This window comes from Salmo salar, chromosome ssa16 (assembly GCF_905237065.1).
Source record: "Salmo salar chromosome ssa16, Ssal_v3.1, whole genome shotgun sequence".
Lineage (NCBI taxonomy): Eukaryota > Metazoa > Chordata > Actinopteri > Salmoniformes > Salmonidae > Salmo > Salmo salar.
This window is the reverse complement of record NC_059457.1, coordinates 18,503,029-18,527,061: the sequence shown is the minus strand read 5'-3', so window position 1 is coordinate 18,527,061 and position 24,033 is coordinate 18,503,029. Positions and strand designations below refer to the sequence as shown.

Genomic DNA, 24,033 nt, shown 5'->3' with positions numbered 1-24,033 from the left:
CCAGTGGCTGATTTGACTAAAAGCATATTTTCATCAAACACTGGCCAGATACTTTGTAAAAGGTTCACTTTATCTTACACTTCCGTACGGGAGGTCATCCCTACCACTGGATGTCACTAGATAGCTGGTCTGCTACAATGTTTCAACCTCCATGCCGGGGAAATACCGTTGTCACTAGTTACCACAGCCACAAAGTCGAAGTTGTCTGTATCGCAAACATAATTTTTTGTCTTGATTTAAGGTTATGGTCGGGCATAAGGTTAACAACGTGGTTTGAATTAAGGTTAGGGTTAGGTTTAAAATCAGATTTTAATAAGATACAGTATAGAAATGGGCGGGGTTTAACCTTAAGTATGACTTTGTGACTGTGGTAACTAGTGACGACCGGGAAACACATTGTTTATGTCACATTGACGCAAGCTGTGAATTGCAAAGCGTTAGGACTCTCAGCGAGATTGGTAAATGATCACTATTTTATTCTGTTGTCAACACAGCATTCTGACCATTCTCTGCATTGTCGCTTGAAGATATCAGCAGGTTTCTCAAGTAGGCCTACGTAGCAATCATGGTTTTGGTGTGAGGAATTGAGTGCCAGGGAATCGTGTTGATGATCTAAATAGCTATTACATTTTATTTGTATAAATTATTTTATGGCTTTGATCGGATGGTTGCATGGTCGCAAAGTTGCATCCTGGCTCTCTCTCCATTCAGTTTTTCATCATGTTCCTGGCCAAGTCCAAGGGGAGGAACAGGTAACTAACTAAGATAAGGACTAGTTAGACAATGCTGCATCTTCGTCCCTTCCGGAGGCCTCTCTCCTCTGTCCTACGGAGGAGACTATGTTGTACCTCCTACTCCACCCAGCAGCCCCACTCCCTCCAGGGCTCCCTCCCCCCAGAGACCCGCCTGAACCCCCTCAATATCCAGATGCTGTCCCAAAACCTCCATGAGCAGATCTTCCGCGGCGCAGAGCAGGAGTACGAGGACGAGAAGGTGGAGCGGAGCATCAGGCACCTACAGAGGCACCAGCTGTGGGGTAAAGAAGCCTCCCTGCTGCCTGGTGTGGAGCTCCAGCTGCCCCACATGTACGGGGAGGACATAAACGGCCACTTCCGCCTGCTGGCCCAAAAGCAGAGCCTTCCCTACCTGGAGGCTGCCAGTAAGCTCCAGCAGGCCCCGCTGCCCCCCATGCCCCGGGACTGGGTGTGGGAGGTGGGCTGGATGCGCTACGGGCCGGGTGGGGAGGCCAGACGGGTTGACTTCCCAGACGAGGCAGGCCTGGTGTTTGACGTGGAGGTGTGCATGGCGGAGGGACACTGTCCCACGCTGGCTGTGGCTGTATCCCCGACTGCCTGGTGAGATTAATAGAGAGGACCAAGACCCTCTACTGTGGGAGGGAGGAGTTGTTGCAATTAGCTGGAGGAACTGACTTTATTTCAGTACCAGACAGTTTCTCTTCTTAGTATTTGTACCTATTTATTTGTAATGTAAAATTATCTGTAAATACACAAATATTGAAAGGCTTTTCTAGTGACAGGTTGATGGTGTACCAATTTGTAAGTCGCTCTGGATAAGAGCGTCTGCTAATAAATGTAAATGTGTATATTGTGTTGGAACTGGTCAGGAATGATTACAGTTATTTATCAAGGACTATTTATTTTAGGCCAGGTCAGTATTGCAGTTTCATTGAATATTCTGTATTCTGTCTTTCTGTTTCCTGCCAGGTACTCGTGGTGCAGCAAGCGTCTGATAGAGGAGAGATACTCCTGGTCCAGCCAGCTGACCCCTGCTGACCTCATTCCCATGGAGACCCCGACCAACTCCAGCCGCCCTCCGGGGGGCCAGTGGAGGGAGAGACTGATTGTGGGCCACAATGTCAGCTTTGACCGATCTTACATCAAGGAGCAGTACCTGCTGAAGGTCAGAGTTCACAGGCTTACGGGGACACGTTGAGGCATAATTCATCACTATTTAGTGTGATTGACAGTCATTTATGCCGGATTCACACTATAGGACCGAATGGCACTGTGCTGTGCGGGCTATGATATTTTATTATCCTCAGGCTAGCCCAGAACAGTTTGGGGTTGTCCCAATAGTGTGACTCAGGCATTAGGGTCTTTGGAGTGGCTCATGCTTTCTGTTATTATTTTGGCTGTTTCCCAATTCACAAGGATGCTTGCATTGGAAGCAGGTAGGCAGCTGCCTTTGGATTGAGACACAGCCTCTGTATGTTCTTTTTCCCACAGGGTTCCAAGGCTCGTTTCCTGGACACCATGAGTCTCCACATGGCCATCTCTGGTCTGACTGGGTTCCAGCGCACGCTGTGGATGGCCAACAAGCACGGCAAGAGGCGTGGCCTCCTGGAGGTCAAAGAGCATATGAAGAAAGTGGGCCGACCTGGGCGGAAGGAAGGGCCCATGGTCAGTGCTTTCTGTCTTCTAGTCAATGATTATGGAACGACACCGAAAACTGTTGATTTGCGATTGTTCTGTAGAAATGTTGTTGTTGCCTATCTGCAGGTCAACAATCTCGTTCTTCAGCCCTTCCTTTCCTGGATTGGCTTTGGATCTTTCCTTCAGGTATCCAAAGTTTTAAAAGGAGCTCATTGGTTAATAAATTGGTTTTGTTTTTGTGTGTGTAGATCGGCTCATGGGACTGGGTGAATATCAGCAGCATCAACAACCTGGCTGATGTGCATGCTCTGTATGTGGGAGGGGAGCCACTGCAGAAGGAGGCCAGAGAGATCTTTGTGAAGGGCAGCATGGCTGACGTCAGGAACAACTTCCAGGTCAGAGGTCAATGGAGGTCCAACCTTTCGTGTACAATAATGATTGGTTGTTACAAACCTCATTGATTTGCTTTTTTAAAAAGGGGAAATCAGTTTAAACAACAACATGCAGCCTCCCCACCACCTTTTTAGGAAAACGGCTATGGGATGGAGCTGGAGAAATATAACACCTTTCAAATTAATAGATGCTGCTATGGATGCAAGGACTGAGCATCCATGAGATCAAAATTATAGTTTAAACTATTTTGTGAAGCTATACAGTGTTTGTTTACAATTACATTGTTTACAAACGGAGTAAAACCAGATTCGATTTTGGGTTGGACAGTTGAACTAACCTCACGAGGCATTCATGAGTTATATTCTTCAAGAATCAATGGCTCATTCCTTTAAAAGTAAAATAATTGATATATCAATCGTAGATTAGATTGCCCTTCCTCTCAAAGTAGTTGTCAGGATGGAAATAAGAGGTTTTCTTTCTTTGAACATACAGTATCAGTCAAAAGTTTGGACAAACCTACTCATTCAAGGGTTTTTGTTTATTTTTACTATTTTATACATTGTAGAATAATAGTGAAGACAAACTATGAAATAACACATGGAATCATGTAGTAACCAAAAAAAGTGTTAAACAAATCAAAATATATTTTATATGATGGACTGTCGTTTCTCTTTGCTTATTTGAGCTGTTCTTGCCATAATATGGACTTTGTCTTTTACCAAATAGGGCTATCTTCTGTATACCACCCCTACCTTGTCACAACACAACTGATTGGCTCAAACGCATTAATGCTGGAAAGGAATTCCACAAATAAACTTTTAACAAGTCACACCTGTTAATTGAAATGTATTCCAGGTGACTACATCATGAAGCTGTTTGAGAGAAGGCCAAGAGTGTGCAAAGCTGTCATCAAGGCAAAGGGTGGCTACTTTGAAGAATCTAAAATATATTTTGATTTGTTTAACACTTTTTTTGGTTACTACATGATTCCATGTGTTATGTCATAGTTTTGATGTCTTCACTATTATTCTACAATGTAGAAAAAATGAGTGTGTCCAAACTTTTGACTGGTACTGTATATGCCCAAACCAAATGATTCACCCACTGTACTTGAGTCATAACGGAGTCATTTCTTTGCTGCCCCCTGCAGGAGCTGATGCAGTACTGCGCTCTGGACGTCCAGGCCACTTACCAGGTGTTCTGTGAGCAGCTGCCCCTCTTCATGGAGAGGTCAGACAACCACATTTGCTTAATTCATTTAAACTTAATTTAATAATACAATAATGCCCAAGAGGCAAAGCAACAATATGTTTTACTTTTAGGGGCATCTCTAGCTTGATCCCAGATCTGTTTATTGGAGTTGGCAAGATAACACAAACAGATCTAGGACCAAGCTAACCCATCTCCCTCGCCACCTGCCAATCATTGGACGGTAGTCTCTCAACCAATCATTGTCCCTCCTTTGTCTGTACACAGGTGCCCTCATCCAGTAACATTTGCAGGGATGCTGGAGATGGGCGGGTGCTACCTACCTGTCAATCAGAACTGGGGGAAGTACCTGGAAGACTCTCAAGACACGTTTGAGGAGCTGCAGAGAGAGATGAAGAAGAGTCTGATGAGTCTTGCGGACGACGCTTGTCAACTGCTACAGGACGACAGGTGAGGGACCATCATGCATGCAGTACTTGTTTTATGATGCAATGAGGCTTACATAATGACATTGTAAATACTCTATAGTGTGTGCATACGTACTGGATATGCGTGTGTTTAAGACCATGGTCATATTGGGATTTTGTGTCTGAGAATTTCAGATGGAGCTAATGCCTTTTCAAACGATCCGTCTTTTTACGTATGCAACTTGTCCAAACTTGTTTGGGGAAAAAAAGAAATGAGTGACACATTTGATGAAGAAAAGCTAACAATGATGTGCATCATGCGATTTTTATCCGTGTTCATCCATCTGATTGTGGCGGTGGCCTTAAGATAACGGACTGTTTCTTTGTAAGGTATAAGGAGGACGCCTGGCTTTGGGATGTGGAATGGGACGTCCAGGAGTTCAAGCAGAAGAAGGTGACCGTCAGCAAGAGAAAACGCTCAAAGGCTGAGGCTGAGCCAGCATCCAGCATACCATTGAGAGACTGGGATCAGGGTAGGAGCTCACACTATATACCAGGGCCCATATTTAAAAAGGAGTGCTGATCTAGGATCAGGTGCCCTGTCCATACAATCTTATGATATAAATGCAAAACGGACACAATATTAGCACTCCTACACTGACTCTTTGTACATATGTGCCTGGAACAGAGATAGACCAAGGGCCTTTCAAAAAACTAGTTAAGACTGGTCTATGGTTCCAGGACCGATACCAGTACTACGGGACTATTCTGTCTTGCTAAGTTGTTTTGTGTGCTTATATTGGATCCTATAGGGGTAAAGGTGTAGTCCAGTGTCTTGTGGAGCTGTAAAATGATTGACTCTGCTGCTGTGTTGATTTGGATTAAAACTAGCAGGTGACTTAGCAGTGTTGTTGTGCTATCAGACCCAGGTCCCCCCACTGAGGAGGAGATAGCAGGACCGTGCCCAAGTAGGGAGGCTCTGGAGAGGCTGAAGAAGATGGTCAGCAGGCTGCCCAAGAGGAGACAGCACCTGCCTGGACATCCTGGGTGAGCTGGGCTGTACTGGGCCCCCTGTGGAGCTCCATGTAGCTAACTGTTAACTAATATAACACACTAACACCCTGGTACAGCTAACTACTGTGGCTGTGAAATACATCAGGCAACACTCACTAACGTCTAATGTCAATTCTCATTTGAGCTCTTTCTCAATCTTTCCTTGATTCCTCGCATCCTCTCTCCTTGCCTCAAAATTCACTGAAGAAGGTAGGAGGGGAAGGACCTTCTCCTATACAGTGAAAAGGGAGGCGAGAAATCGAGGAAATCCCATTGAGAAACAGCCATAGTCTATTCCTCCCTACCTTACCAGGTGGTATCGTAAGTTATGTGCGAAGATGTCGGAGGAGGAGAGCTGGTCGCCGGGGGCCAGCCTGATCAGTCTGGCTATGCGGGTGACTCCCAAGCTGATGGGGCTGACGTGGGACGGCTTCCCCCTGCACTACACGGAGCAGCACGGCTGGGGCTACCTGGTGCCTGGCCGCAGGGACAACCTGATGGAGCCCCAGGGGGAGGAGGAGGACGCCATGGGGCCTGTGTGTCCCCACAGGTAGGTCACAGCACAACACACAGCTCAGTCAGGGGCACCAGGGGAAACAAAGACAAAAGAAGCACAGGGATGAGTCAAGTGAATGAATGAATCAGTCAACCCATTTAATTTTTTTGCCACATCACTGGGTGTACTCTAAGTGCATCCACCAGAAGTAGTGTGTGTATAGTTACCTCTGTGTGTTGTTGTGACTCACAGGGCCATAGAAAGTGTGTACAGAGAGTACTGTGAGCAGAAAGGTAAAGAGCAGCCTAGGTGTCTGGACAACGGCCTCTCTGATGACCTCATGCTAACCGACAGCACACTGTGGCAGACGGTAAGACCTTGACACACACAAGATTAGCGTTAAAGCTAAAATCCTCAGTTGCTACATCCATTTTGTACTTAATTATATGTACCCATTGATTCATAAAGAATATAAGGAGTAGCGCTGCAGTCTAAGGCACTGCATCTCAGTGCTAGAGGCATCACTACAGACACTGGTTTGATCCTGGGCTGTATCACAACCGGCCGTGATCGGGAGTCCCATAGGGGCGGTGCACAATTGGCCCAGCGCCGTCCGGGTTAGGGGAGGGTTTGGCCGTGGTAGGCCGTCATTGTAAAATAATAATTTGTTCTTAACTGACTTGCCTAGTTAAATAAATAATGCGTCATGAGCTTAGTTCAACTGTCATACCCCATCAGAACCCAAAATATAAGCTCGTTTTACATGTAAACAAACACCGTATAGCCTCAAAACATGATAACTGTAAAGTTGATATCATGGATGGTCAGTCCTTTAACCCATAGCTCTGTCTATGAATTTGAGAGTGGCTACATTTCTTCAGGCCCATCCCTCAGCTTTTTACCAAAATATAGGTGGGAGGGGTTCAACTGCTGATTTATAGTTTTAATAGCTGGAATATATAAATTACATGATAACTGTGCAATAAAGAATTACTCACAGAGAATGATCTTCCCATATCAACTAGGAATTCTGTGCAAATAGCAAATATGCTCTCCTGTCAGAAAGTATAACAGGTGGGTGTCTTTCCTGTGTTGACCTGTAGGTGGAGGAGTTGGGTCGCTTGGAAAGTGTGTCAGAGGAGGAGAATGGTGGCAGGGTGACGAGGAAGAGAAATAAGGTGAACTGTCCCCTCCATAGAGATGGAACGAGGGCACGCCTCTTTGACATTTATCGATTCTTGTGGCAAGTGCGCCCTCTATACATCTCTATGGTCCCCTCCTACTTATTTCACCTATTACCTCAATGATTTTAATGCGTTGGGTGACATGTTCTATGTTGTGTAACCAGGAAATGCAGGATATTAATTCTCTACCAGGTGAGAGTCACTGCCCCTATCACCATGGAAACGGACCTTACAACGATGTCAACTTTCCGGGCTGCTGGTTTTTCAAACTCCCACACAAGGTACATCAACTGATCTATGCGATGCTGACCTAAGTTGTGTTGGGCCGAAACAAAATGCCAATCCTCTCATAGGGGCGAATCCTAACTCAAATTGTTCACTTAGTCTTGCATGGGAATATTGTCTGTATCAAGTATTTAATAGAATGATCCTAGAATCGGTGCAGTATCTGTGCACATGAACACACCCATAAATGCTTAAGAGACTGTTTTGACTATAGGATGGAAATGACAACAACGTGGGCAGCCCCTTCTCCAAGGACTTCCTGTCCAAGATGGAAGACGGCACCCTGAGGGCGGGGCGGGGGGCCACCAACGCCACCCGGGCTCTGGAGATAAACAAGATGATCTCTTTCTGGAGGAATGCCCAGAAACGCATCAGGTAGGCACCCAGGCTCCACTTCATGTGGACAGTTACATGTAAGAATGACTTAATAAATAGGAAATAAATTAATTTCTGGAAAAGAATGGTTGAAGACGTGCTGCAGTTACATTGCTAATCATCATGGCCAGACACAATGAGAAGTAAGAAATTACAATTCCTAGAGGGTTAAAGTACAGTTGTGTTATCATGTCTGTTGTGTCCTGGCAGCTCTCAGAAGGTGGTGTGGCTGAGGAAAGGGGAGCTCCCTCGCAGTGTCAGCAGGCATGAAGAGTATGATGAGGAGAGGCAGTACGGCGCCATCTTGCCCCAGGTCATCACCGCGGGAACCGTCACCCGCAGGGCTGTGGAGCCAACATGGCTGACTGCCAGCAATGCTCGGGTAAGAGAATAGAAAGAGAGGGAAAGAGAACTACGGCGGGTCTGTATTGGGCAACACAGCTTTTTAAGGGAGCCACTGATATAGAGGTTGTGTGTGTGGTCTGTGCAGCGGGATCGAGTGGGCAGTGAGCTGAAGGCCATGGTACAGGTGCCCCCTGGGTACCACCTGGTGGGGGCGGACGTGGACTCCCAGGAGCTCTGGATCGCTGCCGTTCTGGGAGAGGCCCACTTCGGTGGCATGCATGGTGAGACTTCACCCCTAGTGCTGATACTCCGATTGATGCTGTATTCATTTTGCAATGTGAATGGTCAGAAATGTGAGTTTCCGACAATGTCCATGAAAGACGGAAATCTAATGAACTCATTCCCAGTCAGAATATTTCAGTGTCTGTTTGCATTTTGTCACGGAATTCATATTGTTTTACAACATATAGCATGTTTTTAAACAGGGCCCCATATCTATGGACTTCAGGAATCCATTCAGTCGTTAATGCGGCCTGTTAATCATGTATCTGTTACTGTGTCCAGGCTGCACAGCGTTCGGCTGGATGACCCTGCAGGGCAAGAAGAGCCAGGGCACTGACTTGCACAGCCGCACGGCTGACACAGTGGGCATCAGCCGCGAACATGCCAAGGTCTTCAACTACGGACGCATCTACGGCGCTGGGCAGCCTTTCGCCGAGCGCCTGCTCATGCAGTTCAACCACCGCCTCAGCCAGCCCGAGGCCGCCAGCAAGGCCCGGCAGATGTATGCCCTCACCAAGGGCCTACGCAGGTACAGGAAGGATAGTGATGGATTGGATTTAAGTAGTGATGACACCCTATTCGCTATATAGACAACAGAATATGCCATTTCAGATGCAGATCTAGTGATCAAAGCGCTTCAGATTGTGAAGAGGGAGGACTCCCCTCATCTACTACCAATGTGTAGCACCTCGCCGAGGGGTACAGTACGGCTAACATGATGGGAGTTTGGAGCTGTACTGTGAAAATCATAAACTCGCCTATCCTTGCTCTTTTGGAGGTTTAAGCTTGGATCTAAGCACTTTAAATGCATCTATATTATGTGCACAGAGCAGTAGATAGTAATTCTAAGCACAAGGGACTCCTTAGATGTTTGGAGGATTAAATTACAGAAAGGATGCGCCACACTGAGCTGTGTTTGTGATGCTAGGTACCGTCTGTCTGAGGAGGGTGAGTGGCTGCTGAAGGAGCTGGATGTGGAGGTGGAGAGGGACGAAGACGGGAGCGTCTCCCCGCAGGATCTCCGCCGGATCACAAGACTGGCCTCCCAGAGGTGAGGCAACAGTGTGGGTGCGTGTGCTCCTAAGCCCATTGGAAGGCTATGTGGAGCCATTGTTTACACCGATCAGGTCTGCAAATAGTGGTTAGAGATACTTTTGAATCTGGCACTAATGTCAGCCTTGTATGAACTGAAGTTCTTCACTACCCCTGACCCCCTTGCCCCTCACCCCCAGATACTGCTGTAGATCTGGCTAGGGAAACACTTACATTCTCTCATTCTCTCCTGATTGGCCGTGCAGTTCTCGGAGGAGGAAGTGGGAGGTGGTGGGCCAGCGTCAGTGGGCTGGTGGTACGGAGTCAGAGATGTTCAACAAGCTGGAGAGCATCGCCCTCTCAGCCCAGCCAGCCACCCCCGTCCTGGGCTGCAGGATTAGCAGAGCCCTGGAGCCTCAGGCCGTCAAGGACGAGGTCAGGAGAAACACACAATCATAACACACACACATACACAATCATAACACACTCACTCTCAATCATAAGAACAAAATCAAACACACATTTTAAATTAAGAGATTTAACGTGTGTGTCAGTTCATCACCAGCAGGGTAAACTGGGTGGTGCAGAGCTCGGCGGTGGACTACCTCCACCTGATGCTGGTGGCCATGCGCTGGCTGATGGAGGAGTACGACATCGACGGACGCTTCTGCGTCAGCATCCACGACGAGGTACGCTACCTGGTCCGCAGCGAAGACCGCTACCGGGCAGCACTGGCCCTGCAGATCACCAACCTGCTCACAAGGTCCGTAGTACTGCCCTGACTCTTTCACTCCTGCTGATGACTTGCCACATCACACCTTGCAAAATACTTTCTGACCCTTTCAGGATAATATACAAAAATTAATGAAAATTGAAAGTATTATGTAATTGTTATTCATAGCCTGTGAGTTACTTGTTTTACATAAACAGCTTATTGAACAGACTTGAGACATTGTGTTCCTTCATACTTTACTATTGTGCTCTACAGGTGTATGTTTACCCATGCATTGGGCATGCAGGACCTGCCCCAGTCAGTGGCCTTCTTCAGTGCCGTGGACATTGACCGCTGTCTGAGGAAGGAGGTGACCATGGACTGTGTGACTCCCTCCAACCCCACAGGGCTGGAGCGAAAATACGGCCTCCCACAGGGTGAGTATATCATCACTGTACATCATTCTTAAAACCTGTGCTTGATACATACAGCCCCAGAATGTCTTCAGATTGTAGTGTTGTGTTGCAACCTTATTTATAGACCTTTTTATAAAATAATTTTAGAAACATTATATAATTTAGAAACATGTTTTAAATACAGTTACATTTTCACAGTAAATTAATAAGCAGAAAGTGTTGCATGCTCTCAGTCTGCTAAGTGAAAGCTTTAAACAAATGATCAGATAATACAAAAACATCTTCAACCTCTTGTATCTTTCTCTGTACAGAATGTACCTAGAGTAACCACACATTGAATCTCCACAGGTGAGGCTCTGGACATATACCAAATCATAGACATCACCAAAGGCTCTCTGGGAAAAGGGAGATAACAGGGTGAACAGACCAGTCCTCTATTGTGTAGCTCGTGCAGACAGAGACATCATGGGATAAAGGTCCTCCAGGGCTGCCCCAACCCAGGCACTGAGTCAAACCAATGACGTCAATGGGAACTGCAGGGTCATGTTCATAAGGCACCAAACAGAAGAAAACAGTCAGCAGCGGAGTTGTACTATCTAGAGTTGTCCAATTTAAAATAAAAAATATATTTAAAAAAATAAAGGCTAATTTGTTTTTGGCTGCAATTATTTTGCTACAGTTAGCCCAAATGAACACAAGCCATCTCAGTGGATCATCCGAATGAATGGGGGCAGCTCCAGACTGGTTGAGAGAGGAGTCTATTGAGCGGTTTAGAGGGAGAAAGATGTATTGTTTTTCATCACTGCTTCCTCTTGGGCTCCTGGCTCTGCTCTGGCTCCCGAGAGGCTGTGGTCTAAAGAAGGAAAAGATCAAAAGCAGCACTTATCCTCCTCAACACGCAATTGGATATGTGGTGTCAGACACTGATACTTTAGCTCAGACCATTGGGTCTGGGAAAAATAGGAGAACCAAAAGAAAAAATTATCCATGGAGTTATAACTTAGAAATGTGATGTGTGCTATTGAACAGGACGATGTGAGGAATGCAGGAGTATGGGCAGGACTAATAAAGCATAAGTAAATTTGGTGTGACAGGTGATGATGGAGCTGAGTGAATAGGAGACTAACCAATGTTTTGGATAGCTGTCATGTGTGTGTCAGTGTTATGGTTGATGCTCACCTGCTGACTTGTCCTGCTCCTGCAGCGCTGCCTCCAGTGGCTGCGTTGATGCAGAAATCTCTCAGCTTCATGTACTGAATAAGATTCACCTACGCAACACACAGACACCCGTTTTATCTTGTAGTTACAATAATGCAGTGCATGGTTAGTTTGGGAGATGTTCTGTTACTGAAAAGTCCCACAAGGCTCTGTATCTTCTATTGTGTGTCCTCATTTTCAGATCTTGCTTTATGTTTGGTTGCAAGTAGACACTTCCATTCAATTTGAGACAATCTCCCATCCCAAAGCATTCCCATACATACCTTTGATTTCTTGGAGGGGGTGATGAGGTATTTCTCATTCTGCTCTATACTGTAGATCAGGTTGGGAATGGCCTTGAGAATGGGAGAACAGTACACATGGTTTTAGTTAGACCTAGGCTCAATATCAGTTGAAGTGGGCATTTCTTTGTAACTGTAAATAAGATGTGTGTAACAGAAACTCCGTACAGACGCTGTAGTAGTGGCCTCCCCCCTCCTTTATCTTCTTATCATCTGCACCTCCTCCAGCCAGCTCAACACTGCAGGAAAACACAAGTCAATGGTCACAACAACATGAAAGGGTATCTTAACTAGAGGACAGTGTCAACAAGAAAAGTTGTATTAGCTAGAGGCCCTATGGCCAGATCTACTAAGCGTTTGCACCAGGTGAAAGTTGATCCCTTGCTGAAAAAACAGTGGAAACACTTAGTTAATCTGCCCATAGTTTCATAGGTCGAGGGTTTAGGAACAAACGATGCCACATGTTGGCAGACAATGGCTGGTTAGATTACGTCAACATGAGGCTATACCTGCACATAGGTGATGTAGGAGTAGCACTGTGGAGTCAGTTGAGAACCTGACAGCTTGACCTGGAAACACATGGATATTTGGGATTTTAGTGGGGGACGCGCATACACAAACTCACTCACACACCTGGCCTCGTAGGACAGTGTCCATTGAGAACAATGCTGCAGACTCACCAGCTTCTCCAGGCGCCCTGCTGGCCTGAGCACAGTTTAATATTTTTGACATGGGTGGTGCAGATGATGTATGTGGGTGTAGTTAAGTGAGTCGTTCAATGAAATTAGTGCCCAATGTGATTTTTTGAGAATTTGGCAGTATGTCCAACCGGCCTCACAACTGTAGACCACGTGTAACCACACCAGCCCAGGGCTTTCACATACGGCTTCTTCATCTGCGGTATCGTCTGAGACCAGCCACCCAGCTGATGAAACTGAGGATTATTTCTGTCCGTAATAAAGCCCCTTTGTGGGGAAAAACTCATTCTGATTGCCTGGGCCTGGCTCCCTACTGAGTGGGCCTATGCCCTTCCAGGCCTACCCATGGCTGTGATCTTGCCCAGTCATGTGAAATCCATAGATTAAGGCCTAATGAATTTATTTCAATTGACTGATTTCCTTATATAAAACTAACTCAGTAAAATCGTTGAAAATGTTGTGCTTATTTTTGTTCAGTATACAAGGCAGGGAATGGCAGAAGTGTTGTGCCTGCCTATCTGTGTAGTGTCACTTAACACTGCCAGCTTCGATCTCACCCAGCGGTGCAGGTGTAGTGGTGGCCATACACAGGCATACTCAGTATGCCCACCTAATTATCTACAGATATACTCATTAATTACCATTGAGAATAATTGAATGGTTGAACGATCTATCTTAATACCTTTAATCTGCAGGTATATCTCTCTGGTCACCCCCAAAGCCAATTCCTCCTTTGGCCGTCTCTCCTTCCAGTTCTCTGTAGCCAATGACTGGAATGAACTGCAAAATCTCTGAAACTGGAAACACTTATCTCCCTCACTAGCTTTAAGCACCAACTGTCAGAGCAGCTCACAGATCACTGCACCTGTACATAGCCCATCTATAATTCAGCCCAAACAACTACCCCTTCCCCTACTGTATTTATTTTGCTCCTTTGCACCCCATTATTTCAATTTCTACTTTCTGCCACTACAAATCTACCATTACAGTGTTTTACTTGCTTTATTGTATTTACTTTGCCACCATGGCCTTTTTTGCCTTTACCTCACCTCATTTGCTCACATTGTATATAGACGTATTTTTCTACTGTATTATTGACTGTATGTTTGTTTTACTCCATGTGTAACTCTGTGTTGTTGTATGTGTCGAACTGCTTTGCTTTATCTTGGCCAGGTCGCAGTTGTAAATGAGAACTTGCTCTTAACTTGCCTACCTGGTTAAATAAAGGTGAAATAAATAAATAAATAAAATAATCTCTGCCATTATTATAGGTGGAGGGAAGAGAATGACCACCTATAGGTAGCTACCTACAGCATATAGACAATTGTTGATAATTCATACTCACCTGATGGCAGAGCTGGGGCTGGATAGTTTTTGAAGGATCCTTGTTGTACAGCGTACAGGCACACACACACTTGTTTGGTATGATAGCTAGCTTAGCCTTTAGGTCGGTGCTTGGTGGCTTTTAATATGAGTTATGTCTGTCAGTAAAGCCACCAAGTATTGAAGGAAGACAGCTAGCTAATATTATCTAACGTTACTTGTTGGTGACCCTTATTTATAACTAACCTGGCGAAAGGTAGCTAGCTGGAGCGATGGTCAGCTAACGTCAGGTAGACAGCTTGTACTTGGAAAACAGCTAGCACACGTATCCTCTACGCTACGTTCTTTAATTCAATATTGTGGACGCCTAAAAAAAAAAAATTCATGCAGTGAAATTATTAGCTATCTTACTGTTTAAGTTCGGATATTGATTGAACCAACCGTATACTGGTCTTTATTTTATTATATAAGGCTGATGCTAAGTTTCGAGTCACTTGTTACTAAAGTAATATAGCTGCTTACTGGTGGCAGAGAGAGGTGAGGGTCAAAACGTTGTGTCACGCCGTGTTAGCTGGATCGTCTTGAACGATCCATGTACAGTAACTTACACACATTTGTTTGGAATGATAGCTAGCTAGCTTTAGCTCAATGCTTTTTGTTGTCGTTTTGAGTCACCAACGAAATTCCCACCAGCAAACTTTTTCCTGTCGTCATTGTTTGCATGCCAGTGATTGGCTCTCTGTGTATGTTTGGAACGCCGACCACGTGCTACGTGTCAAAACATTTTTTTTTTTATGTATCTCATGAAAAGCAATTGACGACTTACTAAGAGAACTAAACTTAGCAACCCGAATTTCCAACGAGTAGCTAGTTATATTAGTGAAATATGCATATTCCCATGTTGTGTTAGCTGGATAATTGATCTGACCGTGACAAGGAAGGTAACGTTAGCAGAAGATATATGAACATGTTTTCTCGCTTGCTAGCTACGAAGTTCGGTCAACACCGTCATAGGAAGAGGTGATGCTGGAAACCGTTCAACACCTGCCCACCTGTTGCACTAACGTTAACTAGCTAGCTACCTAGCCATCGGCAGTCAATTCAATTTCAATTCAAGGGGCTTTAGTGGCATGGGAAACATATGTTAACATTGCCAAAGCCAGTGAGGCAGTCTCCATCTCATCAAAGTTTTGCGAGCTCGACAGGCGACCTTTTCCAAAAATAAACTATTGTTCATTTGGAGTGTATAGGGTAGTTGTTGTGAATTTGGTAGATATTACTGCATTGTCGGAACTAGAAGCACAAGCATTTAGCCTCACTCGCATTAACATCTGCTAATTCTGTATGTGACCAATAAAATTTGATTTGATTGGAATGAATGAGACTGACATGATGACGTAACGTATTGCAGTGGTATATTTTGAGGAGAGTAATACGGGAGTGCAGCGGGCCAGTGGCGCAATGGATAACGCGTCTGACTACGGATCAGAAGATTCTAGGTTCGACTCCTGGCTGGCTCGAATTTTTCCATCCATCCATGTAGGTTAATTTAATTTAGACAGAAGTTATATGATATAACTTGATATAACTGATATATATATGCATTGAGAAGTCCCGTATGTAATGCTGCATTCGTAATTAAGTGGACATTTACGACCATTGCTTTAGAGGACTCTCGATCAGGGATCATCAACTAGATTCAACCGTGGGTCGGTTTTTTTCTTGAGCGGATGGTCAGGGGCCGGAACATAATTACAAATAATTTGTAGACTAAAAATTGACCAAAGTAGCTCAAACAGATATAACATTTGACTAAAACATAATAATTTCAAACCTTGCTTACGTTTGTATACGATCACATACAGTGCATTTGGAAAGTATTCAGACCTCTTCCCTTTTTCCACATTTTGTTAAGGTACAGCCTTATTCTAAAATGTATTAAAACATGTTTTTAATTCTCATCAATCTACACACAATACCCCATAAAGACAAAGCGAAAACAGGTTTTTAGAAATGTTTGCAAATGTATTAAAAATAAAAAACAGAAATACCTATTTACATAAAAATTCAGACCCTTTGCTATGAGACTTGAATTTGGGGCGGCATTTTGACAATTGACTGCCGCCCTCCGGCGCCCCTGATCGGCTACTACACCGCCCGCGGCACCCCAACCACCAGCTCATAGCGTTGATGCAGTTCCCGCCCCCACCCCATTCCCGCTTCTCTCGAAATTCACTCCCGCTATCATTGGTAGCCATGGTGCCGCGGGCGGTGTAGTTCATGGTTCATATGGGATTATCCAATTGTGAAACATTCATAAAAATGAATCCGCCAGTTAAATGATTGGATTTTTCTTCTATGTTTGTGTGTGAGGAAGACGATTAGTGATTAAGGCAGTAACCTAACCTAGCCTGTTAACGTTAGCTAGCTACTACTAGTGAATATCATTTTAGATAAAAGTAATCTTTAGAGATTTGAAACAATTTGCTACCATGTCTAAGAGAAATAAACTATCAGGAAGCGATTTTTTTTTTAAACTACGAGAAAAGAGGCACAATCTATAAACCATAGAAATTCGCTGGTGAAATTTCTCAGCGTGCAGCAATTTCCATCAGCCGGTGTGGAGAATGACAAGCCTACGAGAACAGGCCATTCATTCGCCGAGAACGACGAGCCCCCGTTCGTTGATTCTAGCAGCGAAGAGGGCAAACCGGAAGAGTCTGAGCCATGCACTTCCACCGATGATGACAGCTCTCTGGCTGGACAAGAGCAGGTGGTCCCACCAGGCCTAGCCACACCTCTAAACAATGCCGGCGAAGACCCTGCTATCTTGGACCCAGACTCAGATTCGTCGCTCCCCGTCCCGGGTGACGGAGATGCTGCTAAATCGGACTCCCAAACAAAAAAACATATAAGATCCCGGTGAGTGGACACAATATATGAACGGATCTTTACGGGATATGTTAGTGCCGGCTGGACCACATCAGCATAAGGAGGGGTATTTCCCAAGAGATGAGGGGCAACGAAAGTTTTCGGTGGCCCACTACAATAGGAGGATGGCGAACCGAGAGAGAGTGGAGAGACCGATGCTTTGTCTATTCCAAGCAAAACGATGCAGCCATCTGTTTTTGCGGCAATTATTTTTCACACTAGTGCAATTCTGCGCGTGTCAGGGATGGAATCAGGGACTGGAAGAATCTGTGCCACCTCCTCAGCTCGCATGAAAAGTCGCATGACCCCCTAAATCGTTTCCAGAGGTTGAATGAGCTGGAGATCAGGCTGGTGTCCAAACTAACTCAAATTATTTGATTTCAGGACCATGGACAGCTACCGAGAGAAAACATCGCTGACTGCAATGCAGCACCACAGCAAAGAAAAGATGCCACTCTAGGTGTTGACGAAATAAATAAATTCGATATGGAAATAAACAAAATTCGTTAAGGTAGGGTCATTAGCATAAAGCTTAATTTACACTGCTCCAGCAAAACGAGGCCCACCATGCATTTATGAAAGCACTTGTTTCCAAAGATCAAATTATCTTACTCTGTTTTACAGTGTACATGAATATTAAAATAAATGTTAAATATGTTATATAAAAGTGTTATTTTTATTATAATTGTAACAATTATGTGGTCGTGCCATGTGTGATAACAGGTGTGATATTATTGATAAGAAACTCGTTTTCCTACTATAGGTAGTAGGTTGCATAGTGATAGCAACAATGTAACACTCCCATGCAGGGGTAAAAGTAAAATTCCTTTCTGCCTGGTAAGGGACCTCCTATATGTGCACGTGTGCACCAACATTTTTTATGGGCATCAACATATATAATTGGAGCATATTTCTTCATCTTGGTAAGTGGTAAGCCTACTTGTTTGACAGACACAATTATCCTATCCATAGATCTCGGTATAGCCAAATACTCCAATACGGTCGCATGTACTGATTAAATACCTCCGTGTCTGGGAAGGGCTTGGTGTGTTTGACTAAAACCAGGGCTCGAATTGAGTGAGGGTACAACATACCCTTTGTTAAAGAAAAAGGCAAAAAGGATATATTTTGTTTTCTTTATATTTTTAAATAAATACATAAAACGTATCCAGATTATATCAATGTTTAACTCGGTGATGCCTTATGGTAGAAACAAGCTCTAAAATGCCTGTGAAAGACGTGACTCAGATGCTTATGGGGGTATATTGATTCCTCTCTATGACAATCTGAAACTAATCTGCAGCGTCACGTTTGGAGGAACCCTGGCACCATCCCTACAGTGAAGCATAGTGATGGCAGCATTTTTTTCAGCGACAAGGACTGGGCAACTAGTCAGGATCGAGGGAAAGGTGAACGGAGCAAAGTACAGAGATGGGGTATTGTGTATAGATTGATGAGGATTATAATTTTTTGAAATACATTTTAGAATAAGGCTGTAACATAACAAAATGTGGAAAAATCAAGGGGTCTGAATACTTTCCGAAAGCTCTGGTTATCTTTCTTATTGTGCGTGGGAATTCTTTTTTTTGGGGGGGGGGGGGGGGCAAAAGAAATCACCCATGGGCCGCCAGTTGGGAAACTCTGTTCTAGATGGATAAAACCTGTTTTGACATGGACATCGCCTTTCTTCTTCTTTGGTGTCCATGGGCATTGCCATTGAGGGCTTCACCATTTTAAAGTAATCAACTGTGTGGGACTTCCTATGGGTGAAGGAAGGATCACATGATTCCAGCCGGTCAATCAGAAGGGATCAGCCAATGAATTATACTCTCGAGCAAACATTCCATAACTGTAGATGGCAGTAATTGGCCATCCTTGGCTTTATACCTGTTCAAACAACACACTCTAGATGGCAGTATGCTCCTATTCAGTTTGTTTGCCAACTCATAGAAGTAGTAGAAGGGCAACAAATTTACTACTTCAAAATGGAGATGCCTTAATGGCGCTGTCTGTGCACTCACAGATGCCATAACGGGACATATATAAAGAATATATATCTCTCATTCTCTACGTTTACCACATGACTGGGAAATATCTATTTGAACGGCCCTCCAACTGGTAATTACTAGTGGGAAACTTGTCTTTCATCCCTGAGCTACAAGTGGGAGGTGGGAATTTACCAGTTGTGAAGTCATAAATACCAGTTGGATGCATTCACGTGCTATGAACTTGTTGAGAAACGCCTAATCGACTAATGGACAACAAGCTGTGCAAACCATCAACTAAAAGTACAGTTATCGGGCCTGTAAACCAATTATAGTGTTCAAAAACCATATGAATAGACTACTTTTTTTAAATTTAGTTTTGTAGTTGCATTTAATTGCTGAAAATGCTGTTATCAAGGTAATTCTGTTAGTAGATGAAGTCAGAGGTCACCATGTAGGAGAAGTCCCGTGTGGCTCAGTTGGTAGAGCATGGTGTTTGCAACGTCAGGGTTGTGGGTTCAATTCCCACAGTGGACCAGTACGGGGAAAAAAATGTATGCATTCGCTACTGTAAGTCGCTCTGAATAAGAGCATCTGCTAAATGACTGAAATGTAACTGTAAGTCGGAGAATGGTAAACACCTTTCCCGCTAGTCAGGCCTGGTCCTGGAAGTTCTTCTGCCCTACGCAAGACAAAAAACTGCCGCTTTTTCCTATCCCTGCTAAACTATGTATAGCAGGGGTTGGCAATAGTTTTGGCCTTCGGCCAATTTTTAACACATCTGGTTAGTAAGCTATATAATCAGTTCAATGTCAATAACATAGCCTAATGTTTTCAATCGGATTACATTGATAAAATCACCAATGTCTCAATTAAATTCGTTTTTTATCTTTCTGTGTGTGTTGATTGGGGAAAAACAGCTTGCAATCAAATGAAAATGTCGGGCTGAAACAGTCTCAAAAGACAGATGGATAATGAAAATAGAAGTTTCAGTGAAGAATGGACAGAGAAATTGGCATTCTTACCGTATTTCTCCAATGTCAAACTAGAGTGTCTTGTTTGCAACACTGTTTGCAAATAACTACATCTTAGACATCCTTATGAATCTAAGCAGGGCACTTTTGAAAGTTACCTTTCCACCCAGACAGACACTTTTTTCCCCCCTTCTTTTTTCCCCTTCTTTTTTAAACCTTTATTTAACTAGGCAAGTCAGTTAAGAACAAATGATTGTTATTTACAATGACAGCCTACCAAAAGGCAAAAGGCCTCCTGCAGGGATGGGGGCTGGGATTAAAAATAAAAATATTGGACAAAACACACATCGCTACAAGAGAGACAACACGACACTACATAAAGAGAGACAACACAACACTACATAAAGAGAGACCTAAGACAACAACACAGCATGGCAGCAATACATGACAATACAGCATGTTAGCAACAGTACATGACAACAACATGGTAGAAACACAACATGACAGCAGCACAACATGGTGCAGCACAAAACATGGTACAAACATTATTTGGCGCAGACAACAGCACAAAGGCAAGAAGGTAGAGACAACAATACATCACGCGAAGCAGCCACAACTGTCAGTAATAGTGTCCATTATTTAGTGTTTGAAATGAAGAGATGTGTTGTTTGAGTGCAGCTTGTTCCAGTCGCTACCTGCAGCGAATTGAAAAGAGGAGCGACCCAGGGATGTGTGTGCTTTGGGGACCTTTAACAGAATATGAATGGCAGAACGGGTGTTGTATGTGGAGGATGAGGTCTGCAGTAAGTCTCTCAGATAGGGCCTAAGAGGGTTTTATAAATAAGCATCAACCAGTGTGTCTTGTGACGGGTATACAGAGACGACCAGTTTACAGAGTATAAAGTGTAGTGATGTGTCCTATAAGGAGCATTGGTGGAAAATCTGATGTTCAAATGGTAAAGAACATCTAGCCGCTCGAGAGCACACTTATCTGCCAATCTATAAATGACGTCTCCGTAATCTGGCATGGGTAGGATGGTCATCTGAATCAGGGTTAGTTTGGCAGCTGGTGAAAGAGGAGCAATTACGATAGAGGAAACCAAGTCTAGATTTAACCTTAGCCTGCAGATTTGATATGTACTGAGAGAAGGGCAGTGAACCGTCTAGCTATACTCGAAAGTACTTGTATGGGGTGAGTACCTCAATGTCACGACTCCCGCCGAAGTCGGCCCCTCTCCTTGTTTGGGCGGCATTCGGCAGTCGACGTCACCGGCTTCTAGTTGCCACCGATCGATGTTTCACTGTTCGTTTGGTTTTGTCTTTATTGTGTACACCTGTTTTTGATTTCCCTAATTATGTTCATTATTTAACCTCTGCATTTCCTATTTGTCTTGTCGGTGATTGTCTCCTGTTTTGTGTTGTTGGAGGTGTTTCTCCAAACAATGTATTTTCCTATGAGAAGATTTATTGATATTTTTAGTAAACACGTTTGTTTACATTTATCCCGGTGTCCTGCGCCTGACTCCGCTACTTCTCTAAAGAAAACCATTACAGAATCACCGACCACACAATGGAGTCAGCAGGAGCAGCCAGCCCTCCTATTCGTATAGAGGAGCGCGTTCAGCAGCAGGCGAGTATGATCCAGAGTCTCATGACTGCCATGTATTGCGTGCTGCTGACCATGGAGAGAGTGGAGAGTAAAGGATGTCCCGTCGACCCAGCCACACCACCGCCAGGCACACCTCTGGATCATACCCAACCATTGTCTATATCCGGTGGGATTCGGCTCTCGCTCCCGGGAGCGTATGACAGAACTGCTGCCGGGTGTCAGGGGTTCCTACTCCAGCTGGAGCTCTACCTGGTGGCTGTCCAGCCGCCGCCCTCGGGACGCGAGAGAGTGAGCGCCCTCATCTCCTGTCTGACTGGTAAAGCCCTGGAGTGGGCCAACGCCATCTGGGAGGTGGAAGACCCGACTCGGGATAACTACGAGGACTTCTCCCGCCGCTTTCGGGCAGTATTTGATCATCCACCAGAAGGAAGAGCGGCGGGAGAGCGCTTATTACATTTAAGGCAGGAGATGAGGAGCGCTCAGGAGTTTGCACTGGATTTTAGAACTCTGGCGGCTGGTGCGGGATGGAATGAGCGGGCCCTGATCGATCACTAAAGGTGTGGTTTGCGAGAGGACGTTCGTAGGGAGCTAGCCTGCAGGGACACCACCCTCCACCTGGACCAGATGGTGGACTTATCAATCCAGCTGGATAACCTGCTGGCCTCCCGCGGACGTCCGGATCGGGGTCCGTTTGTTCGATCCTCCAGTCCCTTAGACCCAACACCGATGGAGTTGGGCGGGGCTGGTACTAGGGAGACCGGAGGGGGAACCATTCCATGCACCAGAGGTGACCGCAGATGGCACACTGCTGGTCGGTGCTGGGGAGGTTTTCCAGGTAGTCGAGGTGGTAGGCGGAACACTGGAGGTACATCTCAGGTGAGTAGGCACACGACTCACCTAGACCCCCCTGTTGCTCACATGTGGTTATCTATAGGATTTCCGGGGTTTTCCCCGCATTCCCAGCATAAGGCGCTAGTAGATTCAGGCGCAACTTTATTGATCGGTCCTTGGCCAATAGATTAGGGATTCCTATTGTTCCCGTTGATGTTCCCTTCCCTGTACATGCCCTAGATAGTCGTCCGTTGGGGTCGGGGCTGATTAGGGAGGTCACAGCTCCCATTGCTATGGTAACGCAGGGGAGTCATGAAGAGAGTATTAGTCTCTTTCTGATTGACGCTCCTGCGTTTCCCGTTGTGTTTGGGTCTTCCCTGGTTGGCTTCTCATGATCCTATTATTTCGTGGCAACAGAGGGTTCTCAAGGGATGGTCCTGTCAGTGTTCAGGGAGGTGTTTAGGTGTTTCCTTAGGTGCCACTACGGTGGAAAGTCCAAACCAGGTTTCCACCATGCACATTCCTCCCGAATATGCCGATTTGGCAATCGCCTTCTGTAAAAGGAAGGCAACTCAATTACCACCCCATCGACCGGGGGATTGTGCGATAAATCTCCTGGAGGGCGCTGCACTTCCCAGGAGTCACGTGTATCCTCTGTCACAGGAGTAGACGGCGGCTATGGAAACATATGTCACTGAATCTCTGGGACAGGGATACATTCGGCCCTCCATTTCACCTGTCTCCTCGAGTTTCTTTTTTGTGAAGAAGGATGGAGGTTTACGCCCGTGCAATGACTATCGAGGTTTGAACCAGATTACTGTTAAATACAGTTACCCGCTGCCTCTGATCGCCAGTATGACAGAGTCATTGCTCGGGGCGCGCTTCTTCACAAAATTGGACCTCAGGAGCGCGTACAACCTGGTGCGTATCAGGGGAGGGGATGAGTGGAAGACGGCATTTAGCACTACTTCTGGGCACTATGAGTACCTCGTCATGCCGTATAGGTTAATGAATGCTCCATCCGTCTTCCAATCATTTGTGGATGAGATCTTCAGGGACCTGCACGGGCGGGGTGTAGTGGTGTATATAGATGATATTCTAATATACTCCACCACCCGCGCTGAGCATGTGTCCCTTGTACGTACCGTGCTTGGTCGACTGTTGGAGCATGACCTTTACGTCAAGGCGGAGAAATGTCTGTTCTTTCAACAGTCCGTCTCCTTCCTTGGGTACCGTTTGTCCGCGTCAGGGGTGGAGATGGAGACTGACCGCATTTCAGCCGTGCGTAATTGGCCGACTCCAACCACGGTAAAGGAGGTGCAGCGGTTTTTAGGGTTTGCCAACTACTACCGGAGGTTTATCCGGGGTTTTGGCCAGGTGGCGGCTCCCATTACCTCCTTACTGAAGGGGGGACCGGTGCGATTGTGGTGGTCGGCTGAGGCGGACAGAGCTTTTGGTAACCTGAAGGCTCTGTTTACCACGGCTCCAGTGCTGGCGCATCCTGATCCCTCCTTAGCGTTCATAGTTGAGGTGGACGCATCCGAGGCTGGAATAGGGGCTGTGCTATCTCAGCGCTCGGGTAAACCACCAAAACTCCGCCC

At 45.4% G+C, this 24,033-nt stretch overlaps 1 protein-coding gene, 1 long non-coding RNA gene and 1 other non-coding gene across 7 annotated transcripts; 2 read left to right on the top strand and 1 right to left on the bottom strand.

The window, feature by feature from the left end:
* The first annotated feature begins 213 nt into the window (after positions 1–213).
* polg (polymerase (DNA directed), gamma) lies at positions 214–11,230 on the top strand. Of its 2 annotated transcripts, XM_014148274.2 has the most exons (22): positions 220–458; positions 712–1,355; positions 1,725–1,920; positions 2,247–2,420; positions 2,642–2,788; positions 3,937–4,016; positions 4,263–4,445; positions 4,793–4,935; positions 5,326–5,449; positions 5,769–6,005; positions 6,204–6,321; positions 7,055–7,129; positions 7,300–7,416; positions 7,635–7,795; positions 8,006–8,177; positions 8,286–8,421; positions 8,705–8,951; positions 9,351–9,473; positions 9,721–9,889; positions 10,009–10,217; positions 10,443–10,603; positions 10,931–11,230. In XM_014148274.2, the coding sequence occupies exons 2-22, from the start codon at positions 784–786 to the stop codon at positions 10,993–10,995; spliced, it is 3,609 nt and encodes a 1,202-aa protein (XP_014003749.1). In that variant the 5' UTR covers positions 220–458; positions 712–783; the 3' UTR covers positions 10,996–11,230. The 2 variants fall into 2 exon arrangements, with proteins under 2 accessions (XP_014003748.1, XP_014003749.1); XM_014148273.2 differs by having other exon boundaries at positions 214–1,355.
* On the bottom strand, positions 10,740–15,214 carry LOC106573319 (uncharacterized). Of its 4 annotated transcripts, none has more exons than XR_006759688.1 (7): positions 14,125–15,214; positions 13,462–13,536; positions 12,591–12,650; positions 12,250–12,320; positions 12,064–12,135; positions 11,762–11,850; positions 10,740–11,435 (listed from the first exon to the last, which is right to left on the bottom strand). It is a non-coding gene; the product is annotated as an uncharacterized lncRNA (long non-coding RNA). The 4 variants fall into 4 exon arrangements; XR_001321314.2 differs by lacking the exon at positions 13,462–13,536 and having other exon boundaries at positions 14,125–14,469; positions 14,625–15,214; XR_001321312.2 differs by having other exon boundaries at positions 12,591–13,536.
* A 335-nt stretch (positions 15,215–15,549) lies between these two features.
* trnar-acg (transfer RNA arginine (anticodon ACG)) lies at positions 15,550–15,622 on the top strand. Its single transcript has one exon. It is a non-coding gene; the product is annotated as a tRNA-Arg (tRNA).
* Positions 15,623–24,033: the final 8,411 nt, after the last annotated feature.

Bases quoted from the DNA above. Each gene is read 5' to 3' on its own strand.
- polg (XM_014148273.2), top strand. From the start codon at position 784: ATGCTGCATCTTCGTCCCTTCCGGAGGCCTCTCTCCTCTGTCCTACGG. The intron at 2,421-2,641 runs GTCAGTGCTTTC...TTGTGTGTGTAG, and splicing joins GGCGGAAGGAAGGGCCCATG to ATCGGCTCATGGGACTGGGT. The intron at 2,789-3,936 runs GTCAGAGGTCAA...TGCCCCCTGCAG, and splicing joins ACGTCAGGAACAACTTCCAG to GAGCTGATGCAGTACTGCGC.